Source organism: Trichomycterus rosablanca, chromosome 11, assembly GCF_030014385.1.
Source record: "Trichomycterus rosablanca isolate fTriRos1 chromosome 11, fTriRos1.hap1, whole genome shotgun sequence".
In the NCBI taxonomy this organism is placed as follows: domain Eukaryota; kingdom Metazoa; phylum Chordata; class Actinopteri; order Siluriformes; family Trichomycteridae; genus Trichomycterus; species Trichomycterus rosablanca.
This window is the reverse complement of record NC_085998.1, coordinates 17,381,155-17,402,080: the sequence shown is the minus strand read 5'-3', so window position 1 is coordinate 17,402,080 and position 20,926 is coordinate 17,381,155. Positions and strand designations below refer to the sequence as shown.

Here is a 20,926-nt window from a genome sequence, read left to right as displayed (position 1 = left end):
CTGTCACAGAATCAGTTTCTTCCATTCAAATCTCTCGACCACCATGGGCAAGACCAAAGAGCTATCAAAGGACGTCAGGGACAAGATTGTAGACCTGCACAAGGCTGGAATGGGCTACAAGACCATCAGCAAGAAGCTTGGTGAGAAAGAGACCACTGTTGGTGCGATAATTCGAAAATGGAAGAAATACAAGATCACAGTCAATCACCCTCACTCTGGAGCTCCATGCAAGATCTCACCTGGTGGGGTAAGAATGATTCTGAGAAAGGTGAGGTCAGTCCAGAATTACATGGGAGGAGCTTGTCAATGATCTCAAGGGAGCTGGGAGCACAGTCACCAAGAAAACCATTAGTAACACACTTCGCCGTAATGGATTGAGATCCTGCAGTGCCCGCAAAGTCCCTTTGCTCAAGAAGGCTCATGTACAGGCCCGTCTGAAGTTTGCCAATGAACACCTGAATGATTCAGAGAAAGCTTGGGAGAATGTGATATGGTCAGATGAGACCAAAATTGAGCTCTTTGGCATCAACTCCACTCGCCGTGTTTGGAGGCAAAGAAATGCCCGGTGGGGATGGTGTTCTTGGGGTCATATCCAGCATTTCTCTGCTCCCAGCTCCCTTGAGATCATTGACAAGCTCCTCCCGTGTAATTCTGGACTAACCTCACCTTTCTCAGAATCATTCTTACCCCACGAGGTGAGATCTTGCATGGAGCTCCAGAGTGAGGGTGATTGACTGTGATCTTCTATTTCTTCCATTTTCGAATGATCGTGCCAACAGTGGTCTCTTTCTCACCAAGCTTCTTGCTGATGGTCTTGTAGCCCATTCCAGCCTTGTGCAGGTCTACAATCTTGTCCCTGACGTCCTTTGATAGCTCTTTGGTCTTGCCCATGGTGGTCAAGTGATTTGAACGGAAGAAACTGATTCTGTGACAGGAGTCTTTTATACAGGGACAGGACTAATTTGTGTGCCTCATGTGCACATAACCGGTCTGTGGGGGTCAGAATTCTTGCTGGGTTGGTAGGGGATCAAATTCTTATTTCCCTTAATTAAATACAAATTAATTTATAACTTTTATTTAATGTTTTTTTTCTGGATTTTTTGTTGATATTCTGTCTCTCTCTGTTAAAATAAACCTTCCATAAAAATTATAGACTGTTCAAGTCTTTGTAAGGGGGTAAACTTACAAAATCAGCAGGGGATCAAATACTTATTTCCCCCACTGTACAAGTATGCATTTGAACAGGCAGTGTGGGTGAGCGCGCGCTATCGTTCCGTCATCAGGATGGAGAAGCGCGCGGGGGATAAAGGCGCTCAGTAAAAAGTTTGGGGAGTGAAGAGGAAAGTCTGCTGAGGAAAACAGCCACTGTACAACAAATACAACTAATATTAACACTTTATACCACTTATTCACAGCCATGGGACCTTTTAAATGGAACCCCCGTCGTTTGGTGTCGTTTAATTTCTTTATTTTTTCGTTATTAAACACTTGTGAGAGTCGGACGCTCGGTGGGAAAAAAGGCAGCCCTGATTCACCTGTGACTGGTAAGTTACACGACGAAATTTACATTACACGTACTAAATGTATACATTGAACTGCATTTGTAAATAAAACACTGACAGTATCAGTTATTAAAGACAAAAATATATTTAATTAAATACATTATTATTAACATTTACAGTATATGGCAGACGTTTTTATCCAGAGACTAAATGCTTTGTTTACTTTTAGCAGACGCCTTTATCCAAAACGACTTACAATTCAGAGTATACACACTGCAAGCAATTGAGGGTTAAGGGCCTTGCTCAAGGGCCCAACAGTGGCAAGCTGGCAGATGTGGGGCTTGAACCAGCGACCTTCTGATTACTAGTCCTGTACCTTAACATGTGAGCTACCACTGCCCTTTACCTCAGTGAACATTTTCATACTTTAGTACTAGACACAAATCTGCTAAATACCCTGTTAGAAGAAAATAAAGGTAAAACAGAGGTGTATTCTAGATCTCGTTAGGAAGAAATGGATGCCTTGTGCTCCTGACCAAAGATGAAAAGGACCATCCAGACTATTTCAGCAACAAATACAAATACCAGGGTGTGTCACAGTATAGGGTCGTGTCAGTGCCCTTGGCAAAGGTAATTTACACTTACACAAACTACAAAGGCATGGCTATGGAAGAAGAGTGTGCAGGTACTGGACTGGCCTGCCTGCAGTCCTGACCTGTCCCCAATAGAGAATGTGTGGAGAATTTTTAAAACGAAAAATAGGACAGCAACAACCTTGAACTGTTGCACACCTTAAGACATGTTTGCAGGAATAATGAGACAGAATAACCCCTGAAACACCTGGTATCCTCAGTGCCAAAATGTCTTTTAAAAGTTGTGAGAAGGAATGACAACATTACAAAGTAAATGCTTTACTGTCCGAACATGTTTTGGAATGTGTTGCAGGCCTGAAATGCAGAAATTGATGTATATTAACAAATGACATGAAGTTGACCAGACAACACATGAAATATTTTGGATTCATACTTTCTTTATTTGCATTTTACATAATGTCCCAACCTTTTCTGATTGAGGGTTGCATGTTTTGTATTGCATATGTTCTCTTCCATAAAGTTAAATAATTTAGCACTGCCCCTATATCTTTCATAAAGAATGCTACAGTCTAAAGATGAATGTTTGGTTTTGTTCCGCTTCATATAGTGCTTTACACGTGTTGTTGCTGACAGAAGTTTACTTTGCAGTTTGTTTTTTTCGAACCATGCGTCTATACATCAAATATTCAGACTAAATTCGATTAAAAGTGATTTATTTTTTGCAGTTTGATTAAAAAACAGCCCTCAGAATTTTACATTACTGTGACTTTAATATGATATTAAAAATAGATACATTTTGTACATACTGTAGCAATAAAGATCTGATGACATTGAAAGCTCTATTACATATATCAATATTTTCTTGTTATACATAAATTTGTTTTGCCTAACAACAAAATGTAATCAAATATACATTAATAACCTTTACAATACTAAACTTAGTATATATTATTATTATATATTTAAGTGTTTAATAAAAAAGGTTAGTAGCGCCTGATATATTTTTGGGCTTTCAGTATGTTGATGAATGGGAAAACATTTCTACTTAGAACAGTTATTCAATCCCACTACTGCCAGGTTGGCACTGTTGGGCCCCTGAGCAAGGCCCTAAACCTCAATTGCTGGCTGGGTATTCGGTCATAACTGTAAGTCGCTTAGGATAAAGGCCTCTAACAAATGCCGCTAATGTATTTATCTCAACAGCCCTTGAGGAAAACTTTTGACTGCAAACTTTTATTTAGATTATTATTTCATTTGTCATGGAGGGGCGGGTGAAATAATTATGGGGCATATTATGTTTTTTTTTTATTTCAGGACTTGGTGCAAAGGACCATTTTCAAATTGTTGCACAACACAACCGACTGCGCAGTCAGGTCAACCCCATGGCAGCAAACATGCAGAAAATGGTAAGTTTGTTTTAGTTCTCTGAGGGTCTGTTTACATACTGGCATACTAGCTTGGTTCATCACCCATACTGCTTAAACTAAGGTCTACCACTGAATAAGAGGTGTATTTTTCTCCTTCCAACATGACGTTATACATATAGAAACAGAATCAGACCAGACAGGGAAGGTTATCATAGTTGTTTAAATTTAAAGTGGCATGAGTATTGCCTTTTTTAAACCATCATCATTAGCCCCGCACTTGCAGTAGCAGCTACAAATGGCTTACAGGCAGCAGGTTGAGATCCCCTGTCGTGTACAAATAAAAGTTGTAAGTGCTACATCATGGTTGTTGCAAGTGTTCACAGTGCTCCAGAGAAACAGTACTTGCACTAGTGTTTTTTTATGTTCTCCCTATATTGTACAATTACAAGTATCACTGTCAGCTCCTCTAAATAGTCTGTGATGTATGGACTTACTTCCATTATCAAGGTCACAGTAAAGCTGAGACTCGACCAGAAATATTCCTCTTTAGTTTTCCCAGGATCCTTCCACCTATATTTTTGGACTGAAGCCAGATCGCACTATTAGGGCAATGAGCTTATAAACATGTCAGCATGGTGGGTGTCAACACCATAAGAAACGTGCCAAAGTCATTCAGCGTAGAATGTGCTTTATTATGGAATGCTCTTTTGAAGCAGCTCAAGCAGACAGAACCTACTGACCTTGAACACTAATCTTCACTGCTGTTGTCCTGTGCTTCCTCCAGAGAGACACAGAGAGTTTTAAAAACACATATTAGGCATGTGGAATGTGCCTCTGAAGCCAGTTGGCAGAGATCCTGTTTCAAAATGCAGTTAATCCAATTAGAAAGTGTCTTTTTCCCGAAGAAGATCCTATGTTGAAACAGTGATAGCTCAATCACAGTGTGTCTTATCGGACACAGGTGCAGTGGTATCACAAGCACAGCTTTGTGCAAATACAAGTCAAGGTGCTAATCCCAATGACCGTGTAGTCCATTACCAGGTAGCCTGCAGGCTCTAAAAGCTTGCCAGACAAAATACCAACCACCATTGTGCAGTGTATGAGCCAAATGTTGTCCAATATTTAGTTTCTTATGTGGGAGGCTTGTGTGCCTAGTACAGGTCCACCATTGGTTGTGTTAAATCAGCCTGATTTTTTTTTAAAAACAATACCTAGTGACTTTGGCTATTTCTTTCACATCAATTGCTAACAGGTAAGTAAGTGGATGCCATAGACTGTCACGCATCCCCTGTAACACACAGACTGCCATAGACTGCTGAAAAACCTACTAGATATGGGGTCTTAAAGACGATAGTCTCGCACTGCCATTCATGATCAATAACCCCTTTATGCAGGCGCCTCAACTGGCCAGCAAAGGGCATAATTGCAGCAGCTATGAGGAATCCCTGCTTGACCATTGTCCTTTCCCCCTACAGACAGTCAGTCGATAACACAGCTGAGATACTAACTAGGATCTGATGGGCTAACACATTAGACCATTGAGCCATTCAAACGCCACATCATCATTATTGTGTTTCAGAAAAAAACAAGGTCAATACAATACAGGAAACACCCCGGACTGGTTGCCAGTCCATCACAGGGCAGACACACACATACAAACACAATCACTGCAAAAAAACTCACACAGACACAGAGAGAACATGCAAAATCCACACAGAAAGGACCCTAGCTTTCCGCTGGGGAATTGAACCCAGGCCCTTCTTGCTGTAAGGCAACAGCACTACCCACTGCGACATCATTCCACCTCATCCAGCACATTTGTGATCATTAAACACAACGCAGACATTATCACCTGATGTCAGTGCCTGAACTTATTAATGTTCTTGTGGCTGATTTTAAAGAAATCCCTAATGTTTAAAATCTGATCTAATGGAACGTCAGATTAACAGTGTGAAGATTGGTTTGGCAGCAGGGGGATGAACTTTATAATGATGCTTGTGAATTTAAAATAAGGTGTTCAAAAAGCACTTGGTGTACAGAATTATTGAGTTGCATGATGTGTAGATTTTGAAGGAATAGACAGTTATACAGTGTATCACAAAAGTGAGTACACCCCTCACATTTCTGCAGATATTTAAGTATATCTTTTCATGGGACAACACTGACAAAATGACACTTTGACACAATGAAAAGTAGTCTGTGTGCAGCTTATATAACAGTGTAAATTTATTCTTCCCTCAAAATAACTCAATATACAGCCATTAATGTCTAAACCACCAGCAACAAAAGTGAGTACACCCCTTAGTGAAAGTTCCTGAAGTGTCAATATTTTGTGTGGCCACCATTATTTCCCAGAACTGCCTTAACTCTGCTGGGCATGGAGTTTACCAGAGCTTCACAGGTTGCCACTGGAATGCTTTTCCACTCCTCCATGACGACATCACGGAGCTGGCGGATATTCGAGACTTTGCACTCCTCCACCTTCCGCTTGAGGATGCCCCAAAGATGTTCTATTGGGTTTAGGTCTGGAGACATGCTTGGCCAGTCCATCACCTTTACCCTCAGCCTCTTCAATAAAGCAGTGGTCGTCTTAGAGGTGTGTTTGGGGTCATTATCATGCTGGAACACTGCCCTGCGACCCAGTTTCCGGAGGGAGGGGATCATGCTCTGCTTCAGTATTTCACAGTACATATTAGAGTTCATGTGTCCCTCAATGAAATGTAACTCCCCAACACCTGCTGCACTCATGCAGCCCCAGACCATGGCATTCCCACCACCATGCTTGACTGTAGGCATGACACACTTATCTTTGTACTCCTCACCTGATTGCCGCCACACATGCTTGAGACCATCTGAACCAAACAAATTAATCTTGGTCTCATCAGACCATAGGACATGGTTCCAGTAATCCATGTCCTTTGTTGACATGTCTTCAGCAAACTGTTTGCGGGCTTTCTTGTGTAGAGACTTCAGAAGAGGCTTCCTTCTGGGGTGACAGCCATGCAGACCAATATGATGTAGTGTGCGGCGTATGGTCTGAGCACTGACAGGCTGACCCCCCACCTTTTCAATCTCTGCAGCAATGCTGACAGCACTCCTGCGCCTATCTTTCAAAGACAGCAGTTGGATGTGACGCTGAGCACGTGCACTCAGCTTCTTTGGACGACCAACGCGAGGTCTGTTCTGAGTGGACCCTGCTCTTTTAAAACGCTGGATGATCTTGGCCACTGTGCTGCAGCTCAGTTTCAGGGTGTTGGCAATCTTCTTGTAGCCTTGGCCATCTTCATGTAGCGCAACAATTCGTCTTTTAAGATCCTCAGAGAGTTCTTTGCCATGAGGTGCCATGTTGGAACTTTCAGTGACCAGTATGAGAGAGTGTGAGAGCTGTACTACTAAATTGAACACACCTGCTCCCTATGCACACCTGAGACCTAGTAACACTAACAAATCACATGACATTTTGGAGGGAAAATGACAAGCAGTGCTCAATTTGGACATTTAGGGGTGTAGTCTCTTAGGGGTGTACTCACTTTTGTTGCCGGTGGTTTAGACATTAATGGCTGTATATTGAGTTATTTTGAGGGAAGAATAAATTTACACTGTTATATAAGCTGCACACAGACTACTTTTCATTGTGTCAAAGTGTCATTTTGTCAGTGTTGTCCCATGAAAAGATATACTTAAATATCTGCAGAAATGTGAGGGGTGTACTCACTTTTGTGATACACTGTACATACAAAAACATTGTTTACAGTTTTGAATAGCTGTTTTTATGAAGACTGAAAGAAGTGTGATTATCAGTCACTGTTTTATATTCAGGTCTCTAGCAAGTTAGATAATTTGCTTAAAGTAAGTTCCCGGGGAGTTAAAAATGGATATTAAAGTGCGTTAGTGATCAATTTAAAAAGGCTTTTGGCTGAAGCGGCTTTGTGATTATCATTCATGAAGATTTGCACAGGAAGTCATATGCACATCCTGATTGTGTCTGTAAAGAGATTAGAGTCTCGCACTAAAGCTCTAAGCCCTCCTTTCAAACAGATAAAATTTCCTAATTTCATATCATTTCTTAAATTATAGTCCTTTTTCTCCTAACCCCTCTTATGATTATTAGAGAGTGAAGAGCATTTGAATTAACAGACAGGGTTAGATGTACCAAGCTTTTTGTCCTCAATATCAGGTGCAATTCAGACACATTCTGCACAGAGAAAACTTGAGTATTATTTATGAAGGTAGTACACATGATGGACGATCCACAAATCCTCTTCTTTCCCTCATAATGTCCAATGATATAAAATCTTTACATATTCTATTTAAATGTATTCCTATATACTTGTATATACTTGTTTTCTTTTTCGTCCTGAGGTTGTTGACAGCTTTGTAATTTCCACCAGTTTAAGTTTGTTCGGCAGGACCAGGTGCAGTCTGTATAATTCGCTAGAGTCTTGCTACAGTAAATTAGATGTTAATTTTAGAAGGGCTTAGCATGCAAATTGGGGTCTAATAAACTCAACCAAAAAAACCCACTGCTCAGTCTCACTGTTGATATTTTACCCTCTGCAGTTACATACAGTTTGTTTGTTTGTTTGTTTATTAGGATTTTAACGTCATGTTTTACACTCTTTGGTTACATTCATGAAAGACACATGGTAGTTAATCGTTACACAAGTTTCATCACTTCTCAAGGTTATATCGAACACAGTCATGGACAATTTTGTATTGCCAATTCACCTCACTTGCATGTTTTTGGACTGTGGGAGGAAACCGGAGCACCCGTAGTAAACCCACGCAGACACGGAGAGAACATGCAAACTCCACACAGAAAGGACCCGGACCACCCCACCTGGGGTTCGAACCCAGAACCTTCTTGCTGTGAGGCGACAGTGCTACCCACTTAGCCACCGTGCCACCGTGCCACCCCGCAGTTACATACAGAGAATGAACAAAATAACAAAAACTTAATGACAACACATTTATTTTAAGACTCTAATGAGAACTTTGGCCTCAGAACAGCTTAAATTCTTCTTTCAAATGCTGTTATTAAAGTTCATGTATGTTCTGGTTTGTGGTGAAAAGAATAAACCTTGTGTATTCATGTGAATAAACCATATGGCTAAACTGGGCAACTGAAGATAAGCTTGTTAGATATCCGGTTTTAAAATCATGAACACGAATGTAGAATTTGTCAGTTGTGGCTGTGTGACCCTTTAGTAAAAACAGCATTTTTAGAGTCAAGCAATGATGCTTGACAAGAAGGCCTTTCTCATGATCAACGTTCCCATTCATTTCAAGGTGTTCTATAGCAACCTTTTTTGCACCACGGACCGGTTTCATATAAAATAAAATTTTACTGACCGGCGGGGGAGAGGGATTCAAAATAGAATAACTATACTGCTCACAAATGAGCTTTTTTCGCTGCTACGAGATGCTGCTTCCACCTGGGGGTGATATGAGATGATAAACACTTGTGTGTTGGAAATGGAAGCAGTGTTTTAATTGCTGATGTAGCGATTTCTAATTATTTATTCTTTCTGTGTGACCCGGTAATAAATGACCCACGGACCGGTACTGGTCCGCAGCCCGGTGGTTGAGGACCACTGTTCTATAGGACTTATTTTAGTGCTCTGTACTAGCTATTGAAGTTTCTCCACACCAAACTCATGCACAGTTTCTCCTCCCCAAACTGTTGCCACAAAATGAATATAATTAATGTTACATAATTAATTTTATACACACTTTAGCAATCGGTGTGGCTAAAACACCTGAACTCAATAAGTGGGAATGGTGTTCACAAAATGTTGGCCATTAGTCTATGCTGTATATGCACTCAGTAGAGTATTAAGTACAAACAATTAGCTTTTTTTAAATATGCATACCTCCATATACCTACTGCCGAATATTTTTTGGACTGGAAGGACATTACTCTTGGCAATAACTGTTCATATATTTCATTTATTTGGACATTATATACCAATTTGACTTAAGCAGATATAATGCCTCCCTTTTTCAGTGTGCCTCCCTTTCCCTTTTTAAAGCGACATACAATTGTGACTAAATACTACATCGTTAAATTCCTTGCTTAGGAACCCAACTGTGACAACTTGGCAGTGGTGGACAACCTTCTAATCACTAGTCCAGTACCTTAAATACTGAGCTACCACTACCATCTTGCCAAACCATCTCTGGCAAACCATCTCATTTCTGTGGTTAGACTAGTAAAAAAGTGTGCATTTGTAGCATCACAGAATTATAGTGACTGTGTCTAAGTTTCATGTCTGTTGCGTAAATGGCAACAGGGTGGCTTAAATGGCCACTGATTTGTGCTAGTGAGCACTGACCATATTTTCCGCCTTACCTTCCCAGACTATATCTTTGAAATGGGACCTGGTTGTGGAAACTACCCTCTACTTTGATTTCATAGATTTTGCAGCACTGACAGCCGTGTCTAAAGGAATACTCAGGCATATCATGCTGGTGTCCGCACAGACACAATGATGTTGTTCTTGAGTCAGAGGAAGTAACTAGGTCAAGTGGATTAGTGTTACAGATATACACATGCTATGACTTCTTTTCTAAAGGTTAAAAAAAACAAGAGAAGATGGCATGGCACAGGATGTCAGCCAGACCTATTAATGAAATTGACACAGGAGTTTGAGAGAATATGTGGGTGGCATCTACACAAGTACAACTTATTAACATCTAATCTACTAAAGCTGTACATTACCTTGTGAATTTGGCCTAAACAACTTACATATTAGTTGAAAAAAAACACTGATATTTTGTAGTAACAAGTAAAATTATTTTAAATAACGACACTTATGCCAGATCCGTTTCCACAGGACAATACTGGCAGGGCAGGAATACTCTAGACAGAGCACCAATCTATCGTGGGGCTTTGGCCCCCCCTCTCAACCCCACTCAGACATAGTCAATCATGTCTGTTTGAATGCCCAACTGACTAATCGCACCACTGAGATTCAAACCCAGATCTCAGCAGTGGTGGGCTACTGCAGTAGACCACTACACCACCGAGTGCTACTTTCCTGGTATTTGTTTCAGCTAAATGTTTACTAATGGTTAATAACATTGTTCGTATTTAGGAGTGGAGTGTGAAGTTAGCTACACTGGCTTGGGAAAAGGCAAAGTCCTGCGCAAAGGAAAATGTAGGGCTGGAAGAGGACATGAAGCACACAGGGTGGAACATTCATCAGTCTCCACATGGTGTGGTCTCCTTTGCTGACATCATCACCTTGTGGTTCCAAGAGGGCCAGAACTACATCTATCAAAATGGGCAGTGCAAGGGCAACCACACCTGCAAGCATTACACCCAGGTAAAAATGTTTACCACTTATTAAAAGAAACAGCAGTGGCTATTATTAAAATTTGCAGTTGTGGTCCAAGTAACTAGGAATGTTTATGTTGTGGGATTTTAATGAATTATGCAACTGTTCTTTTTCTAAGACTGAATGTATTTGTCCCAAAACCCTTTTTGAGCCAGCTTGTGTGGGCCACGTCCAGTCAGGTGGGCTGTGCACTGCACGTCTGTAGGATTGGAGTGAAGCACTGGGACATGTTTGTCTGTGCGTACTACCCTGGGTAAGAGAGTCTACTTTTATTTGTGGAGTTTATTTTTTATGTGGCTGTATATTTTTTAGTTCTGTTGCAATTGCAGTCTTTTGATATATTTAGCTTGATCCAACAATCTGATTTCACTCCATGAATTATAACAAGATTGCACGGTTATGTAAGTCAGAAAGCTAACTTATTGTTTCCTACAAGCAGTAGTATCGATAAGAGAAAGTGTTGAGAGAAATTATGATATACTAATTTAAATATATATATATATATATATATATATACTGTATGTGTGCAGGGGAAACTGGGAGGTGAATGGCAGACAGGTGGTGCCCTATAAAGCTGGACTGTACTGCTCTCTCTGCACATCGTCAATGTCTGGTTGCTTGCGTCTTTGGGACCACGTTGGGGGTTTGTGTGGTGAGAGACATTATATTTGTATTTTCTTTCTTTATGAACAGCTCAGATTTGCAGGTATTTTTAGTAAGTATTTTTTTCCTGTTGTGGCTGTGCTAACATTAATCGTCTGCTTTTAATTTAGTTATTACTGTGCTAATGTGAAGGTGTGGGTCACACAACTGCAAGAATTAAAAATGAACCCAAGTGTAGTATGCTTGACCAAGGTAGAACAATACTGTTGCAAAAAAAACTTAAACAAAAAGGAGTAAGGTAAAATGAATTCAGTGGCCAAATGAAATACCAGTGAAAGACACAAAAAACTTTGGCAGCCTGCAACAGAGAAAGTTCATAGAAAAGGGATTGCAAAGAATGAGAACTGGTTGTCACAATATGACAGAGCACGCCAGCCATCTGCAACAACCCAGTTCTCAGAAAAAGAGGAACGATTACAAACCCCCAAGATAAGCTGGTGACAGAAATGCACAATAGGCACCCCAACCCCACTAAGCTACATGGATTTACTGATATGTCTGCTTTGACAAAGGACATCAAGCCGGCTCCTGGGCAGTTCAGTCTTCCAGAAGCGGTTTCATAACCAGGTTCCCATGCAAAGGTAAAGGTATTCTGGCATCCCACGCCAGCTAAAAACTGGACCGTAGCAAGCCCGGTATCATGGTTTTAGAGAAAGAGCAGGTTGCCAAATAGAGGACCTGAGGGCATCTAAGCATGTCATGGCTACACCTGAGCTTGGGGGTAAGATAGGTGGTTGAAGCCCTGCAATGGTGTGGTGCCCTGTCCAGAGTATCCCTGCATTGTTCCCAGTGTTTCCTAGTGGAACCGGACCTGGCATGACCTTGACCAGGATAAAGCAGTTGATGAAACTTGGTTCATGCACTGGGGAAAGGTCTCAAGGAACCTTGACTGGAAATTGATGAACTGTGATGGCATGGCATGACGGAGTGACAAATGAACATTTTTGTGTCAAAGCAAGGCTGTCGTTGAACACACCCCATTAGGTAATTGGGTAACTGGGTGGGGTGCCATTTGGATTTCTGCTTTAATTTATTTTATAGCAAGTCAGCAGCAAAGAGTTAAGTATGTTTGGTGGCTCCATTTTTTTTAATTTTTCTTGAATTTTGTCTAAGACCCTACAAATAGGGAAACTTAAAAAGTGTGACATGTACATTTTAAGTAGTTTGTCTATCTTGTAAAAGAGACTTTATTTTAGTTGGTGATACTTTTTGACTTATGATTACTTCAAAATATGTTTACAAATAAAGTTATATCTGCATCTCATACTACCAAAACTGGAGAAAAAGAAGATCTGTTCTTTAATATGGTTCTATGAAAGTGCTCTTTTAAGCAAGCAATTATTGGTGTGAGGTTGTGGACTTGTTTTTGTTTATGTCTGGTATATAGAAGGTTTGTACTGCAGTTATCTCATTACATTTTGATCTACACTTTTTTAGACATCACTTATGTGTATTTTTACTCAACTGCATGCATAGTAATGGTAAATAGGTGATTCTGTGGAATTGTGGAAAATCCTTTGGCTAGTCTACTGTAAATAAACGATAGTCCTGCCATATGTCTCATGTGAGCCAGTCTACTTAAAATGCTGTAAGGTTAACCTCACATCTACTGCAGGTCAGTGTACCATAAATATGCCTTGAAAAAAAAAAAACCCCATATAATAAAAAGCTCAGTCATGACTGGAAGCACAGTGCAGCTTTTTAAACGTTACTTCTGACACATTTTTGTGGCGATGTTGGTTTTAAAAAATAAAGCGCTTTCAACTTGTTTTTTTTCTAAATAAGAAATGCTGTGTTTAACTGCTAAGTTTAAAAGTTAAACATGAACACTGGCCTATTTATGCAATCATTATTCTGTTTGAGATAAAGCAAATGAGCAGGTTTTAATTGAGTGTTGCCCCCTTAAATTATCTTCAATTATAAACAACATTGGCAATTAATTTAAGCAACTAATTACAGTAACTTATGGTGTTGTCATTTTTTCAGAGACGCCCCAAAACCCATGCCGGATGAGCTGTGGGCAGCATGGCCAGCTGAACGTTTCTTCATGTCAGTGTCACTGTTATTCTGGATATACTGGCCGCTTCTGTCAGGGTGATTGTCCATCCTTTTTGTACTGGTGCTTTACATCACTTTTCAAAATCACCTTTACCCTTAATGCAATTGTCTAAAAAGGGCCTTGGTCAGAAAGGCAAAAAGGAAACAGCCATCAGTTCTCCAAAAGTCCTGTGCAGAGACAACCATCTCTGCAGCACTTCATAAATCAGGCCTTTATGGCAGTAGTAAGTTACAAACCACTGTTGAGTAAAAGGCATGTGATAACCCACTTAGTGTTTAATAAATACATACAAAAGACTGTTTCTCAGTATGAGAAAATAGATTCACTGGTCTGATGAGAAGAAAACTGAACACTTTGTTCAGAGCAGCAAGCACTGTGTCTGGTGAAAAACAGGTACTGCATGCGACTTGGCTAATACAGTCCCTAAAGTAAGACGTAGTGTTGGCAACATCATGCTGTGCATGTGCCTCTCAGTGGCAGAGACAGGGAAACTGGTAAGAATTGGTGAATGGATGAATTCAGCAACATTCTTGAAGAAAAACTTGACTGGGGCAACATGTCACCTTTCAACCCAACAATGATCCAAAGCATACAGCCAAAACAGCCTTTAAGTGGCCAAAGCTCAAACTTATTTCACTTCATGTATTTGTAAAGAGACCTTTAATTGGCACTTCACAAATGCTTAGCATCAGATCTGAGTTTTCAATGCTTTAGATGTGATAAACCACCCAAATCCAGATGTACAAAGCTTGTAGATACATATCCAGGAAGGCTTGCTGGTGTCTTCCAAGTTTTGAAAATGATAGTTTTATTATTATTGTGGGCAATAATACCCCTGTTCTGTGGTTATGTTACAGTGCGCTGCAGTGTTCAGTGTGTGCATGGACGCTATAGAGAAGAAGAGTGCTCCTGTCTGTGTGATATTGGCTATGGTGGAGCGGAGTGTGCAGGTGAGTGGATAAACATTATGTCAGACTTGCCATTGTTTATCTGTCACTTTTATCTTTCAACATAAAGTCCTCTACATAACAAACAAAAGTACGTAGTTTGTCTAAACCACATGTAGATTTGTTTTAGAGAAATTTTATTTACCGTTTCCTTCTGGCAAAAACCATTTATATGGATACACCTAAATAAAATGGGAATGGTTGGTGATATTAACTTCCTGTTTGTGGCACATTAGTATATGGGAGGGGGGAAACTTTTCAAGATGGGTGGTGACCATGGCGGCCATTTTGAAGTCGGCCATTTTGGATCCAACTTTAGTTTTTTCAATGGGAAGAGGGTCATGTGACACATCAAAATTATTGAGAATTTCACAAGAAAAACAAGGGTGTGCTTGGTTTTAACGTAACTTTATTCTTTCATGAGTTATTTACACGTTTCTGACCACTTAAGATAGTGCACCACCACATTATGGGTGTCAGGTCCGAGCATTCCTAGATGAACAGTTTCCTGGAAAGTGGATTGGTCGTCGTGGGCCAGTTGAATGGCCCCCAAGGTCTCCCGATCTGACCCCCTTAGACTTTTATCTTTGGGGTCATCTGACGGCAATTGTCTATGCTGTGAAAATAAGAGATGTGCAGCACCTGATACTACGGATACTGGAAGCCTGTGCTAGCATTTCTTCTGCGGTGTTGCTATCAGTGTGTGAAGAGTGGGAGAAGAGGGTTGCATTGACAATCCAACACAATGGGCAGCACTTTGAACACATTTTATAAGTGGTCAGAAACTTGTAAATAACTCATGAAAGAATAAAGTTACATTAAAACCAAGCACATCATTAATTTTCTTGTGAAATTCTCAATAAGTTTGATGTGTCACATGACCCTCTTCCCATTGAAAAAACTAAAGTTGGATCCAAAATGGCCGACTTCAAAATGACCGCCATGGTCACCACCCATCTTGAAAAGTTTCCCCCCTCCCATATACTAATGTGCCACAAACAGGAAGTTAATATCACCAACCATTCCCATTTTATTTAGGTGTATCCATATAAATGGCCCACCCTGTATAACTAGCTCGAATGACACCGACAGCCAGGACTCTGTCACTTAGTTACTTAGACCTTTCATTTTTTAATTTTTGATTTAGATTTTTAATTTGAACATTAGTTGAACCTTGATCTGTCTGTGCAAATGTTTGCATTACGCTACTTGCTGATTGGATGATAACTTCTGTAACTCTGTTCCATTCTGCTTTGAACGGATGACAGAATGACCAAAAATGAGTGTAACAAGTCTGAATGTGAAAAATCTGGAAACCGGTATTGCTTAGTGAAGACATACAAGGCTTCAGTGACAGCATGTTTAAAGATTTATTTCCCCATTAACACCCATTTATTAAAATTATGTAAATACTGGGGTTAGAGCTTTGTATAGACCACTGGAGTTCGTCCATGCCATACCAGCTGTCAGACCATGTCTTTATTAAACTCAGGGGTGCAGTCATGCTTAAACAGAAAAGAGTCTTTCTGTAAACTGTGCCTCATTGGAAGCATGAAATTGATTTTTATTAGGGCTGTCGAAGTTAACGCGATAATAACGCATTAACGCGATTTCAATTTAACGCGATTAAAAATAATAGTGCCGTTAACGCAAATTCTAGTTAATGTTGAGACATAATGTCGGACTTGCCACCGTTTTTCATTTGCGGTTTGTTAACATAATGTAACCGAGCGTTGTAGTGATGCACTTATAAAGAAATAAATACACGCTATATTCACAAGTTGTCGGGAGCAGAACACTTTTATTAACTTATTCTGTTAAGGTACCAAATACCGGAAAGCTGAGTCAAGCACGTTAGTCCATGCACTATGGAAGCCCCAAAGGGTCAAAACACACTCACTTCGTGTAGAAACGGCCATCAAACCATTGTCACAATACAACCACAGAAAAGTCTGTTACAATAACTACGCCTTATCCCACCTAAAGCACCGCTGATCTACAGTGTTTGCTGATGGAGAAATTCTAAACTACAATCTGACATTTACTGCCTAGTATGTGAGTGAATAAAACTCCCTTACAGTTTTCTCTTGTCCCAGCAGTTTTTAACATCAGTACATTTAGCATAAAATGTGTTCACCATTTTAATTGTAACATTTCACATAAAAATCCTTGTTTTCTATAACATTTACACAGATTTTTTTTAATGCGATTAATCGCGATTAACTATATGAAATTCTGAGATTAATCGCGATTAAAAATTTTAATCGTTTGACAGCCCTAATTTTTATATATTAATTTTATACTCTGGTGCTTGGGTAAAGCAGCGGTCTGTTACTACAGTCCACCAACACATGTCTGGGGTGGTTAAAGCCGGCAATGAACTAGTGCCCTGTCCAGGGTATTCCTGCCAAGTTGTTCTCAGTAGAACCTTGCTTTCCACCATCCTAAACAAGATCAAATAAAATAAAGTTTTATAATTTTATAACTGCTAAAAATTGGTATGACTAAAACACCTTAAGTCAGTAGTTAGCAGTTCTGTCTACAGACTTTTGGCTATAAAGCATAGCTAAGAGTGGCACCATGTGGTTACTAAATATCTAAACTACTTACATATCACTTATGGTTACCTCATATCATTTGCCTGTAAAATATAAAATTTCTGTTTTCTGTTTACTGTTTACTGTTGGCTTTCTACCATATGCTCAAGTACAATTATGAAGGCTGAAAGAGTGATAAATTAAATGAGTGAGTCAGATACAAGAACCAGTGACCATATTGAAAGGTGAGAGCTAAGCCTGTTAAATGGCTTCAGGTAAAGATTTGGAAAGCCATAAGAATCACACCAAGGTGGATGTGGCTAGAATTGGTTTTGTTTCCATAAATTTTAATACACATTATAATAAAAAGGATTACAATATTGTAATACTGCAAAATGTAAAGCTCATCTAAATCAATTGGACAAATGTCGCTGGCAGTGCATTATCACAAATAAATCCTTGTTTTTTAAAACTGCTCTCTTATTCCCCTATTTGCTGCTGTTTCCAGAGAAACTACGCTTTCCTCATCACAGCTGTGACTTGCAGATTGATGGCAAGTGTTTTATGGTGTCCTCTGAAGCGGAGACATACTACATAGCCAAGCTGCGCTGTCAGGTGAGGAAGATTTCACGCAGATAAATCTTATCATCAGCTTTCCTGTGACTTGCACATATCGGTGCAGTTAGTTTACATCAGGCCTGAAAATAGACCTGGTTGTGTGTTGTGCTGGCAGGAAAGAGGGGGCATTCTGGCCCAAGTTCTCAATCAGAAGGTCCAGGATATCTTGACCTTTTATCTCGGCCAGCTGGAGAACACCAATGAGGTCACTGACCCTGACTTTGAGACACGCAACTTCTGGATAGGTGAGGATGCCTCATCCTGCACTTTGCGAAAGCCTGTGATTATCCATTTTACTTCACATTGTACTGTATTTTACACCAGTGGTGTGCAGCAGAAGTTGATTATTTAAGTACTTGAGTTATGTAAGCATAGATGAGCAAATTGCTACTGATCTATATTTTATATCAGTTAAATAAAGAAAATTATACGTTTAAAAAGGGTCCTTTCCTTTCTTAAAATGCATTTACAAATACAGCCTACACTTTCAACTGTAGTGAATGAAGAGTTATTATGAGACTGTAAGGGAAGGGTTGTGAACGCTGAGCAGCCAACCACCTCCCTTCTGATTTTTCTCTTTATGTATTCATCATATATATTCCATATATGTGTGTGTACAGTATGTAATGTATTAATAATATGTTATTAATGTAATAATACACGTGTACATATACACACATTTAAATGCATACATATACACACAAACACATTTGAAGTAAGTATGAGAGAACTGAAAACATTGTGCTAGAACTTAATATCTGTTATTTAAAATGTTGCATTGAGTTTTGGTTAAATACTTTAATTAATGGGTAAGCTTTGTTTTGTTATAAAAACAGGTCTGACGTATAAACCACTGAAAGACTCATTTCGCTGGGACACAGGAGAAATTCCCTTATATACCAGCTTTGCTTTTGGACAACCAGACAACCAGGGGTAAGACAATGCAACATACTGTATTTTCAAAAGTGTAATTATATGACTTTACAATGACTATAACTCTAGCATATAAAAATATTTGCATAGGCTATATGTGTATAATAATGTCAAAACATTGTAGTGTTTATTACGTATATTCATATTCTGCTGTATTCTAGTTAAGTTCTACTAATATAACTTCATTTTTACTAAGCTTGGTATTAATGATGGACACCAGTGGTGGTTAAAATGAATACTTGCTATGTGACAATGTTATCAATGAGTAAAATAGAACTAAAAAATAGCAGGTTGTGTTTCATTAAAAAGGCCATAGCTAAATTTAAATAAAAATAAAAAATTGTGGTGTGGTTTAGCCTCTTAACAGGGCTACCTCTACCACATAGCATTTATTTATAGCATGAGACATTATTGGACACTTGACAATGCTAAGCAAAAAAACAAACATACAAGCAAACAAAATTTTTTAAAGAAGTTATAATGTTTGTGTTAATGCTTAAGATATGTAGAGTTTGTAATAAGATGTGTTTCTAAAGGAGCTGTTTGTGAATGAACTGTAAGGATTGTTAAAGAGCTTTGGTGTTTGCGAGAGTGATGTAGTGTTTGTAAAAGAGCTGTATTGTATGTAAAGCAGCTATAATGATTAAGAAGCAGTGATGTTTGTAAGCGATATGTAGTGTTTAAAAGAAATGTATTGTAAAGGTGCTGTAATTATTGTTTAGGAGTTGTGGTGTCTGCTAGAAAGATGCAGTGTTTAAAAAAGAGCTGCATTGTAGTGGGAGCTGTGGTGTTTGCAAGGAAGATGTGGTGTAGTGTTTGTGAAAAAGCTGTACTGTCTGTCTGTAAAACAGCTGTAATGACTGTTACAGAGCTGTGGTGTTTGCGAAGCAGATGTGTTAATGAAACAGCTGCATTGGTTCGTAAAGGAGCTCTAATGATGTTTTAGAAGTTAGTACGTATGAAGGACTTGTAGTGTTTGAGTTTGACCACTGGGTGTCCCTCTTCTCTCTGATTTGAGCTTTGGGAACTGTGTTGAGCTGCAAGCATCCAGCGCTTTTAACTGGAACGATCAGCGCTGCAAGACTCGAAACAGATATATCTGCCAGTTCGGTGAGTACTGCAGTTCTCATTAGAGAGATACAGATCTAGTGAACATGTTCTTCTGTTCATTATAATGACAACACTAAAAAGGTGTCTGGGTTTTCTTGGCAGCTGAAAGTTGTTTCAGCAACAGGTGTGTGAAACTATACTAGAATAAACGCTGTTAATATGCAGCTTCGTGAATAATCAGCACAAAGTTGTTACAATATGCCATGTAAACATGGGCGGATCTACCGGGGTGGCAAATGCCATCCTAAAAGAAAGCCTTGCCACCCCTGCTGCCACCCCAGTTGGCAGCAACAAATTAAAAGAAAAGTTATGGCCAATTTGCAACGCTGCCACTCTGACACAGTCAAAAACTGTTTGCTTTCCCTCTCATACATCTGCCACTCATCACCTGTGTCTTACCTTAATGCCTTTCCTTTGATAATGCCCCACCTGCAGTAGTGCTACCATACTTTTATCTCCTATTATTGAGATTACATTGTATGGTCACTTATTCCTAATATGAACTGTTTCACATGAAACCTTAAATGCAAGACATTGATTGCATGAGATTAAGTTTGTCTGTATGAGTTTGTAAATGACAGCCCGTGCCCTTTTGTAGTGTGTACATACTATTTCTCATCAAACTGTGATAACTGTGATTAAATTCAGTATAAATACGTCTGCCATATGTTGCCACCCCTCAAAAATTCCTGCCCCCCTCTTGCCACCCCATAAATATTTTTCTAGATCCGCCCCTGCATGTAAACAAATCATGTAAGATTATAATAAATCTCTGGCTTCGAATGGACATGGTTTACAGTCTAACATATTAACTTAAAGAAGAATTAAGTTAAATGAAAAAAAGACAGTTTAAACAAGACCTCTGGTAAAGTAGCTATGGCAGCAAATGATGTTAACAATTTTACAATACACAAAAACTAATACAATGCTGTTTAAGGCCAGTGTTAAATACAACTCGCTTTATTTCAAAGAGCAGCATTTTTTAAATAGGGTTTTGGTCAAGTTAGCATCAATAAGATCCAAGTTTTTTATTGTAATAATTACATTTATTTATTATTTTATGCTGTATTTCATTGCCTCCTTCATACTGTGTTGTAATCTAAAGTTAGTGGCACAGTGGCTGGGTGGGTAGCACTGTCGTCTCACAGCAAAAAGGTCCTGGGTTCGATTCCCAGGTGGAGTGGTCCAGGTCCTTTCTGTGTGGAGTTTGCATGTTCTCCCAGTGTATGCGTGGGTTTCCTCCAGGAGCTCCGGTTT

The 20,926-nt window shown here is 39.4% G+C and overlaps 1 protein-coding gene across 1 annotated transcript in view; it reads left to right on the top strand.

Moving 5' to 3' along the window:
- Window positions 1-20,926, top strand: part of LOC134323075 (C-type lectin domain family 18 member A-like) — a 41,328-nt gene that overhangs the window by 17,203 nt on the left and 3,199 nt on the right. Inside the window, exons 3-12 of the mRNA XM_063004494.1 lie at window positions 3,410-3,501; window positions 10,560-10,790; window positions 10,958-11,055; window positions 11,333-11,454; window positions 13,452-13,559; window positions 14,382-14,474; window positions 17,517-17,623; window positions 17,742-17,871; window positions 18,463-18,559; window positions 19,578-19,669. Coding sequence (XP_062860564.1) covers window positions 3,410-3,501; window positions 10,560-10,790; window positions 10,958-11,055; window positions 11,333-11,454; window positions 13,452-13,559; window positions 14,382-14,474; window positions 17,517-17,623; window positions 17,742-17,871; window positions 18,463-18,559; window positions 19,578-19,669 — 1,170 coding nt within the window. The remainder of the gene's footprint in view (window positions 1-3,409; window positions 3,502-10,559; window positions 10,791-10,957; window positions 11,056-11,332; window positions 11,455-13,451; window positions 13,560-14,381; window positions 14,475-17,516; window positions 17,624-17,741; window positions 17,872-18,462; window positions 18,560-19,577; window positions 19,670-20,926) is intronic.